Source organism: Sinocyclocheilus rhinocerous, unplaced genomic scaffold, assembly GCF_001515625.1.
Source record: "Sinocyclocheilus rhinocerous isolate Xijiao unplaced genomic scaffold, SAMN03320098_v1.1 scaffold263, whole genome shotgun sequence".
NCBI classification, from domain to species: Eukaryota; Metazoa; Chordata; class Actinopteri; order Cypriniformes; family Cyprinidae; genus Sinocyclocheilus; species Sinocyclocheilus rhinocerous.
Window position 1 is genome coordinate 1,084,944 of NW_015645086.1, and position 10,797 is coordinate 1,095,740.

A 10,797-nucleotide genomic window follows, 5' to 3' on the forward strand; every position below is an offset into this window, starting at 1 on the left:
AGATTGTAAGTACGTTTTTTATATTTAAAGAGTTTTTATATTTTTTTATATTTAAAGCGAGTTTTTTTGGGCAGTGTAGAGTAGGGCTTGTTGTTTGTCATTTCTCCGATCACAAATGCAGACATGGTTTTATGTTTACGCGGCGCGATGCAACGCAAAAAAAAGACAGTATAAGTTATTATAATCCGTAAATATGTCCCCACTGGATGCAACAAATGGCTCGTTTATAATGGGTTTTCATGTTTTTGAATCATCGCTCCGGCCTGACAGGGCATCATCACAATATGGTAAGGGGCGTAACATTTCCGTCACACGCTTGAGGTATTCGGCCAATCACAACGCACTGGATAGCTGGCCAATCACAGCACACCTCGCTTTTCAGGCCGATGAGCTTTGTAAAAATCGACGTGTTTCAGAAAGGCGGGGCATAGAGGAGCAACAATAATGTACAGTATGTGGAAAATAATGTGTTTTTTGAACCTTAAACCGCATAAACACATTTCATTACACCAAATACACAAAATAATGTTCTTTTTAGCAACATCATATGACCCCTTTAAAAATTGCACAGATAATGTCTATAAAGCACATAACAATTTACTTCCCAAATGTATACAGAGGCTGTTTAAAATGAGAGAGATCACACGAGCAATGATCAATATCACACTTGTAGCCGTGTGATATGGCTGTATATCAGCATGGCTGTGATTCGACAGCAGGTAATCACAGCATGCTGATCTACAGCCATATCACACGGCTACAAGTGTGACATTGTGTTTATGCAACAGTTTATAAATAAAAAAGAGACAACAACGGTGTGTCTTTAAAAACCCTCTTGTGCGGAACTACTTCTAATCTTGAACTACTTCTAATGCGGAACTAAACTAATTAAAATCTCAGTTTGACATCTGAACCCAAGCCTCCTTTACTAATTCAAAAACGTCACTTTAGAACTAGTAACGAAGGAACGTTGAGTTGCTTCATTACTGTATCACTGTATTAAAAGCTCACTGTATTATGTAGAGTATTATGAGAGAAAGATGGACTGAGTGAGTGTGATTACTTGCTTTTGATACAGCATTCATTCTTCAGCTCAATCTCATATATAAAACATTAGTTTGAATGTCCGCTGAGGAAAGTGATATTTTGTTGTACTGTCCTTTTATCTGTTAAGGGTGATTTCTAGGGCTGGGTAAAAAATATCGATATCTCGATATTAATCGATTCTCATTTTTACGGAACAATATCGATTCTTAAATCCCAAGTAAACAATATGTCACGTAACGTCACATTAACCTCAGAAAACACATATTCGGTGACCATAAACTCATTAGTCAGCTAGAAAAATAAACTGTAGAGAGGGGCATTATGCTTAATACATGCACCATATAACATATTAATTATCATTTTTACTGTTCTTCAATGTTTAATTTATGTTTGAATAAATCCATCAAGTTTTTATGACAGCCACCATTTAAATGTTTATATTTCAAAAAACGAATTGAAGTAGAAATATTATTATGTAACTGTAACTTTATTATTGTAAAAACTTTAATTAATTTAACATTAATTTTAACCTTCAATATTATAGTAATGTAGTACCAACTGACTCTTATGTATATTTTACAGCATTAGTTGAGAGATTTTTTTTTCCTTGAGAAAATTTGGTATGTACTGTACCTGATATATATCAAAAATAATCAATATTGAATCGAATCGAATTGGTAATCGAATCGAATCGCAAGCTTGTGAATGAGAATCGAATCGTGAGATTTGTGTCAAAACCCAGCCCTAGTGATTTCTGATGGCAGCGCTGCTCACTGCATTTGTTGGCTGCGTCTTACAAGCTGTTGTTGAACGTAAAAAGAACTTCCTTGTTTGCAACACTGTTTCAGTCTCTTTCAATATAAAATTCTTTACTGCAGACTCGTAAAAACAGTCTCTTGTCACCATCTAATGGCGAAATAATGTAACTAAAATCACCATCACGAACATACACACCGTTTTCCAATACTAAATACTATTATTAAATACTACTATCATTAATATAAATAATAATATTTAATAAACAACAAACAACAGCCATCATAAAAGTTGCTAGGCAATTCAGTCAAAAGTACAAAGGCAGCGCTCTGATATACTACATTATTATATAATAGTGTTGTCAAAATACCCGGTTCTTAGGTACCAAGTCGGTTAAAAGTTACGGTACCATGTTTTCTTAAGTACCGGTGGTACCGAGTACCTGGTCAACCCGGTTCTTGATGCGCTATCCGAAAGATGCGTAGATGCGCTCTCTTCATTAAAGCACTGAGACATGGCGACCGGTGGTGCTGCTGATGCGGTGGCTCTGAATCCACTTGTTGACAGGAAAGGAGGAAAAAACCCCAGCAAACACTGAAACAGACAACAGTTACAGATGCTTTTCAGTGTCAGCAGAAATATACGAAAAAAACTCACCTGAGGCAAGAAGTCTGAACCGAGCTTTTGCTGAATTCATATGTATGGATCAAGTGACTGTTTATACTGTTGAAAAATGTGGATTCCAACAAATGCTTCATCACTTCAACCCAAAATACCAGCTTCCAAGACAAAACTTTTTTATGTACACCGAGATTCCCCGCATCTACAATGACACCTGAGACCTCATAATCCAGCATCTCGGAGAGAAACCGTTTTACAGCTGCACAACAGATCTTTGGACAAGTAGAACTGCAGACACTTTCATGTCTGTAACTCTGCAGTACATAGTAAATCGTGGAAACTGCAATCCTGGTAACTTGGCTGCTGTGGTCTCAAAACAGATCACACTGCTGAAAGTTTAAAGGAGGCCTTTGAAGAAAAACTTGAAGACTGGAAGTTGGACATTGTAAGAATGTTAGGCATCACAACCGATAATGCCACAAATAACAAAAAGGCCTTTGAAGACTACACCTGGATTCCTTGTTTTGGGCACAATCTCCACCTTGCTGTAAATAAGGCATTAGAGATAAACAGGGTGTCCGCAGCACTGTCAAGGCTTCGAAAAACGCCTATCTCTGCCTTCACAAGATCACCAAAACTTTCACGCCAGCTGGCCAAAAAACAGACAGATCTGTCCTTTCCAGACCACAAATTCATTCATGATGAACCCACTCGCTGGAATTCTTCAAACAATATGGTGGAACGTTTCTTGGAGCAGCAGCAGGTTGTCTGTGCTGTGCTGGCTGAAGACAGGAAAAAATGGTATCTGATGCCAAAAGACTCGGACATTACAGTTTTAGAAACTGTTAAAGCAGTTCTTGAACCACTCAGTCCTTTTACAGATGCACTTAGTGGGGAAAAACATACCACCCTGTCCTCAGTCTTGCCATTACTCTGGAAGATATATGAATGTCTCAGTCATGAACAAAGTGACTCTGCATTAGCCCAAGAGATGAAGGAAAAGATAACCGAGTATCTTCAGCATCGCTATGATGACCTGCAGCTGCAGCTTCTTTTGAACACTGCAACTTACCTTGATCCAAGATTTAAGAACAGCTTTGTTTCTCTTAAGGATGATGTGAAGCAAAGTCTCGTGGATGAGGTGAGGAAAATGGGAAATGATGGAAGTACATCAGGTGCTCCGGTGTCTGGAGATTCAAGTCAAGTCAGGCCATCAAAAAAATCCAAATCTGACCTGAAGCAACTGCTTTCCACCATACATGGGGAAAAGAAAGAAAAAGGGGAAACAACATCCTCAAGTCAAGCACATCTTTCTGCAAGTGACGAGTTAAATGGTGAGTTCTTGGTATACGGTCAGATGCCTGAGGTCAGTGCTGAGGATGATCAACTTTCCTGGTGGAAAACAAATATGGGTACACAACCTCAACTATCAGAGTTTGCTAGGAAGTATCTGTGCATTGCTGCATCAAGCTGTTCATCTGAAAGAATGTTCAGTACTGCAGGGTATATTGTAAGCCCAAGACGCTCAAGACTGACTCAGGAACACGTTGATATGTTAGTGTTTCTTTCCGAAAATCTGGAAATGGCAAAAAAAAAAAGTCACTTACGGAAAACTGTAGGCCAGTGTAGTTTTGGGTGAAACTTTAAGCTTGGGAGTAAGTGAAATTGTTTAAATTTATTTTGTTCTTTTCTATTCTTGTAATTTATTTAGTTATTTAATTACTCAAATGTTTACATTCTTTGAAATGCCATGGTTTTGTTTTAATTTGTAATAATATTTTAGGTTATAAAGTGTTGTTCAGTCATGGCATATTTTGTTTAATTTATAAAAATGTTAAAGTTTATAAATAAGAAGAGTGTTATTCAGTCATGGCATATTGTTGTGTTTTTGAGGTTTGTAATTTTTTGTTTGTTTTTATTTTCATACTTTTATTACTTGTGGAAAAAGTAATAATTTGATAACTTGAAACACAATTTTAAATAACTATAAAGAATGCCATTGATTTTTTATACATTTTATTTTTGTTTAACTTTATTAATAAAAATAGTGCATTGTTCAATTAGCATGTTTTTGTGTTTTGCTTTGGTACCGAAATTGGTACCGAGAACCGTGGATTTTCACTGGTATTGATACCGAATACTGAAATTTTGGTACCGTGACAACACTAATATAAAATTTACCTTTATGAGACTTTGCCCTCAGCCAAAACTATTTGATCTGAAACAAATAATAGATTCATGAGACCAAAGACTGCCCGTTAGATTTACCCAAAGCAAATTATATCTCATGTTTAACCATTATCGCGACATAAGAGTCAGTGGCAAATTCCAGAAGATCTGGTCGAGGTGAGGCTGCTCTCGGTGGGCTCATGAGCGCTGAATGGCCGCCGACGCCCTGGAGCTCACATCTCCGAAAACGTTGAAGCAAATTTTCAAATAGATGTTATCTTTATTAACAAACCGCATATTGGAAGTCTAAACAGCTCTATTCTCACCTAAATAACTCAGTACAGCTCGTACTGAAACAGTATTATTTATAAAATTGTAGTGAATTTGGGCATCTGCCATGACACTCTCTGTGAGAAATACTTCAAGCGGAGGGATACAAACAGTGAAACGGTTCTGTTCTGTTATCACTAGAATATTGCACGCCTGGAAAAGGATCTCAGCCAATCAGATTTGAGAACCAGAAAGAACCGTTGTATGAATAAATATAAATTTACGGCCCTGTCACACCAAGCTGATGGTTAGCCAACATCAGGCCATCGTTGAGCATCTGTCAGCTTAGTTTTTGCATTGTGTTCTGTACTGTTGGCACCAGTCAGACCCTCTCTCTGATTGGCTGTTCAATTTAGTGAACGAGTCCGCGCACAAGAATAAAAGCAAAAGTGATGAAAGTGAGCAAAGAAGTCAAGACGAGTCAGACAGAAGGCTGTTCTAGTTTTACATCATCTTACCTGAGCATTCCAATACACAAGTATCCAGACATGAGCTGTCTGGAATAAAGAAAGTGATCAACATTATTCATATTCAGAATGGTAAGCAAGTGCTGCTTTGTTACAGGTTGTATATATGCAGCCCTAGTTTTGGTTCCCCTTTTTGAATGACGAATAAAGACTATTGATACCTGCTGATAGAGACAGTTATTTCCTCTCACGCAGGTGCAGACCGTACCTGCTAGTTGGTCATTGGCTGTAGTCTTTGTGGTGTGTTCAAGCGCAACTTCTTAGCCTGGATACATGCGACGCGAGGCGACAACAACACAGTCAGCTTCTGTCACCACTATTTCTTTGATTTTGGTTTGGTGTGTCACAACTTTTAGGGAAGCGCACATGCTTAAAAAATAAGGATTAAAAATAGATATATATCTGTCATTGGCAGGGCCGTCACAAGGGGGGTGCGAGGCCCTCAGCAATTTTGTGTGTGTGTGTGTGTGTGGGGGTTGCTATAGTAACGAACGAAACTTTAACACGCATCTGATCGATTGTAATGCCGTGCTCACTGACATGCTTGCGCACGAATCACGGTCACGCACACGCTGATAAGAATTGTAAGATCTACTGCATAATAATAATAATAATAATAGTAAAGCAATTAAATAAGTAAATTAGAATGCTAAAATAAGTTCTAGGTTTTTAGTTAAGTAGTAGTAATCAATTTATACTATTTGAAAATAATATTTTATTTTAAAATGTGCACATTCACTCTTATTCATATGTCTAATAGTCGAAAACGTGAACGTCTCTTGTCACGTTCATTTATAATTTACATGAATCATGATCACATATTTTCAATTCAAAACGGCAAAATTTCATAAAAAGTTGAGTAGTTTGCATCACTAGATAGTCTATTACTGTCGGTCGCTGAACATTTCTATCGTAAAACAGTTTTCTAATACAGTACTACTTACATCTTTCCACAAACTCTCATTGCGTTGTGACAGTGACAGTAAGACCCGCCTTCTTTGATTTGATTTTGCCGATCATTCTTGATCATTTTGACATTGACGAGCGCTGTTGGACCACTGAGGCTGACCAGCCTAAAAGTTTTAACTTTTAAAATTTTTTGTCATCCTAACAACAAACAGCTTTACTCATTCTTATACACAGAGTCTTATACAGTCTGTCAGCTATGACTATTTTAGTCTTTCAAAGGACAAAATGGGTGGAAAAACAGTAATAAAAATTAGACATAAACAAAATAAAATGCAGGCCAGGAGCCGAGGCCCTGTGTGGTCGCACACTTGGCACAGCCCCTGCGACCGGTACTGGTCATTGGGGTGAATAATTCATTTTCAGTTAAGTATACAGGTCTTAGTTACTGAAGACATTTTTTGTATAGTTTTGTATATATAAAATTTAGTAGTGACGCTTATTATGAAAAAAAGAGAAGGCAAAAATAAGGAAGGAACGGTTCACAAGAAAGTTCTGTCATTACAACGCTTATGATGTTCCAAACGTTCAGACTATTTCTTCCGTGAACAACAAAATGAGACGTTTTGTACAATGTTCATGCTGCTCTTTTCCATTCAATAAAGGCATCAAGTGACTACTGGCTGTGAAGCTCAAATAAAGCACCATAAAAGTGGACCTTATGACTTATTCCAGTTGTTAGTAATGATAATTATAATATTTGATAAGATCCCCCTCCACTGTAGCGCTCAAATGTCATTTCCATTACTGCTCATTCAATTCAAGAAGCAGAAGTGTTTTCCATGGCAAACCTGGCAGTACACCTTAATATTTCAAATTTTGTTGGATTACTTGAATGAATTTCAGTCTGTTCCTCAGACGTAGCTATCATATGGGTTCAGAAGACTTGGAATGTAATGCTGGAGTCATTTAGATTATTATTATGCTTTTTTCGGAGCTTGACAGCCTTTGGTCACTGTTACTTATATCGTTTGGGCCCTTATCAAGCTTCTCTTCATTTATAGTTACTACATCCTGGCACACTGAAGATGATGTGTATCGTGCGCCGCCTATCGATCGGTCCATTCTGCCAACGGCTCCACGTGCCGCCCGTGAGCCCAACATCGACCGCTCCCGTCTGCCCCGCAGTCCCCCCTACACCGCCTTCCTGGGCAACCTCCCCTACGACGTCACTGAAGAATCCATCCAAAACTTCTTCCGTGGACTCAGTGTGAGTTTCCTCTGTTCCTGCGAGTCTGCAGAAGGAATGTTCATGTGAATTCTCACATGCATTGTATGTTGTTAACATGGATTCTGCCAAACAGCATCGTTGAGGGTTTTCAACTTGTGCTATTTTGCATGTCTCACAACATTTTGTGGTAAATAGTGCATGAAGAAATAATTTTTCAAGATTTCATCAACGTGTTTCTAGATTAGTTATAAGAAAAAAAAACTGAAACTTTTTTTAGTTCTTAATTTTGGCGGTGATGAGTTTCACAAGTTCAGCAGTACAAAATACAAATAAAAACAGGTTTATTTAGAATAATTATTTCAAATGAAAAAAACTCTAATTTTTAAACAACTTAATTTACCCATTAGTACAGTGTCAGTTCTAGTATAGCAGTTAAAGATTTGAATATTTTTTATTCAATATTGCATTGTGTATTGTTATTTTTTGTTATTTGCACTACCATTGAAAATATTTTTGAAAGAAATTAATACTTTAATATTAATATATTAAGCTAGGATGCATTAAATTGATAAAAAATTACTGTAAAAACATTCATAATGGCACTGAGAACTGGAGTAGTGACTGTTAAAAAATTCAGCTTTCCCATCTCAGGAATACATTTTAAAATGGTTATTTTAAATTATAATAATAATTCACAATATTACTGTTTTAACTGTATTTTTTATCAAATAAATGCAGCGTTGCTGAGCATAAGAGTCAACAAAAAACTTTTTTTGAACAGTAATGTTTGTCTTCATATTATAGATAGATATAGATAGATAGATAGATAGATAGATGTGTGTCCTGCAGTTCAGTTAAGGAAGATGCAGGCTGTTTAAATGGGCATAAATCCGATTTCTCTGTGAAGGTGCAGAACTGATGTAATGGAATGAGTAAGAATGCAGAGGTCTTGAGATGCAACTTTACTTTGATTCATTTACAATTTTTAAATGAATTTAACTTCAAACTGCATCTTAAAAAAAAAAAAGCAATGTATACTGCAAGATAGTGAAAAAAAATCCGGACACCATGCCATATTAAATATTACGAACAGAGCATGAAAAATTGTGGCACAGTTTTCTAGCCCATAGTGTAAAGCATGAGAAATATGAACAACTGTAAATTTTTTGTTCATACAGATCAGTGCTGTTCGCCTCCCGAGGGAGCCCAGTAACCCAGAACGGCTGAAAGGCTTCGGCTATGCAGAGTTTGATGACATAGAGTCTCTGTTGCGTGCACTAAGTCTCAATGAAGAGGTGAGATCCAATTGTCAGTCATGTGAAAATTCACCTTCTTGTTGTCTGTATGTCTGTCAATAATATATACAGACCTGTGTGCTTCTGAATTATAGACCTTACTGTTGGTGGTGTTGGTAGTTTAATTTTTGCCACATGGTGGCACAAGTTATCTGTTACACTTGTCCAAAATGAAGACACAAGCTCTCAGCTCTGTAATTAACCCTTTCTCTTCCTCTCTTTCTAGAACCTTGGAAACCGTAGGATCCGTGTGGACATTGCTGACCAGTCCAATGAGAAAGGTGTGGTTCTGAGAAACCAGTCTGTTTATATGCAGTTTAATGCAGTTGTGAATCTATTATTGTAGGGGAAAAAATTATTTCCATATTCGCAATAATGTTTGTTTTTTTCCTGATCAGAGAGAGACGAGCGCTCCTCATCCGGGCGGGATCGTAACCGTAGTGAGCGAGACTTCGGCCCAGACAAGACTGATTCTGACTGGCGGGCAAGGCCTAAATCTGACACTGATGACGGTCCACGCAGGGACGAAGCTTTTGGAGAGCGTAAGCAATTATTTCATCTGACAAGTATTTGTTGGAGAAAGAGTATAGGAGGAAACTACTTTGAATCTCTAGTTTGAGAAGAAAAAAAAACTTATTGTCTTGTTAAAGTAGTTGAGGTACAGTAAAGCTTTGGAAAAGTAGTAAGCCACATGACAAGCTACTAAACATATGTATTATACGATTATTATATTGTATTTGACGTTCTGTTAAATGATTGGTTATTGGTCAGCATTGAAGAGGGAGTAAAATAAAATAGTATTTTAGAAATAAAATATTTTATATTCCAGATGTTGCAACAGAAAATTGTGTGATTCACTTCTTAGGATCCCGAGATCGTTATGAATCAGACCGTTACCGTGACGGCCAGCGGTGGGACAATGACCGCTATGATGGAGGAAGAGACAGATACCGGGAACGTTATGATGACAGAGAGCGCAGAGACAACGACAGGGGTATATAACACCTTCATAAATTACAATTCTGACAAATCACTTGGACTTGCAGCTAGGGCTGCACGATAAATCGAAATGGAATCGAGATCGCGATTCGACAGAAGCTGCGATTGTCATGCGTATCTTTCAGTGAAGCACGGTTCTGTGATCAGCAGTAAATCTCCATCCAATGGCCAGAGGGCGCTCTCGCGCTGAAACTCCATAATCGCGAACGATTTCTTCGATTTCATTATCGCGCAATAAAATCATCTGCGATTTTTTTGCGTAACTTGTCAGTGAACTACGGCTCTGTGTAGTAAATTCTGCTCCATCTGAAAGCACGTGATGGAGATTTCCTGCTGATTACAGAACCGGCTTTACTATCAAAATGCGCATGACAATCGCATTCGATTAATCATGCTGCACTACTTGCAGCAATGTGTTTTAATGACAGAGAAATATGCCAGCATAAAATTTGTCATGTGAGAGTGTTTGGGTACTTTTTGTCCCCTAGTGTCAGTTCCAAATTCAGCCAGCAATCTTGAGAATGGATAATGAACTCTTTATTTTCAGATATACAGTACTGTTTAAACATTTGGGGTCAGTAACGCTTTTTTTTTAATGTTTTTAAAAGAATCTCATGCTCACTAAGACTTCATTTATTTGATAAAATATGCAGTAAAAACAGTCATATTCTGAAATATTATTACTAGGGATGCACCGAAATGAAAATTCTTGGCCGAAGCCGAAACCGAACAAAATTAAACACTGGGCCGAATACCGAATACGGTTTTTAGAGTTTTTTTTCCCCATGTATTTTGCCAATTGTTTTTTCACCAAGGGATTCACTCGCTGTGGAGGGTTTTGTGAAACACTTCTGGGAGGTATTCGGCCAATCGACCACGGCGGTCACAGTGCATGAGGAGGAGAGACCGCGGAATCCTCGGTCCAGCCCAGGAAGGGCTCCTGATGTTTCGTTGAGCCCAGGAAGGGCTCCTGATC

The 10,797-nt window shown here is 37.8% G+C and overlaps 1 protein-coding gene across 4 annotated transcripts in view; it reads left to right on the plus strand.

Annotated features, from left to right (window-relative positions):
• Positions 1–10,797, plus strand: part of eif4ba (eukaryotic translation initiation factor 4Ba) — a 21,578-nt gene that overhangs the window by 2,659 nt on the left and 8,122 nt on the right. For all 4 annotated transcript variants that reach the window (XM_016509115.1, XM_016509116.1, XM_016509117.1 and 1 more), the window contains exons 3-7: positions 7,361–7,566; positions 8,706–8,822; positions 9,049–9,103; positions 9,221–9,364; positions 9,688–9,816. In XM_016509115.1, the coding sequence (XP_016364601.1) occupies positions 7,361–7,566; positions 8,706–8,822; positions 9,049–9,103; positions 9,221–9,364; positions 9,688–9,816 (651 nt within the window). The remainder of the gene's footprint in view (positions 1–7,360; positions 7,567–8,705; positions 8,823–9,048; positions 9,104–9,220; positions 9,365–9,687; positions 9,817–10,797) is intronic.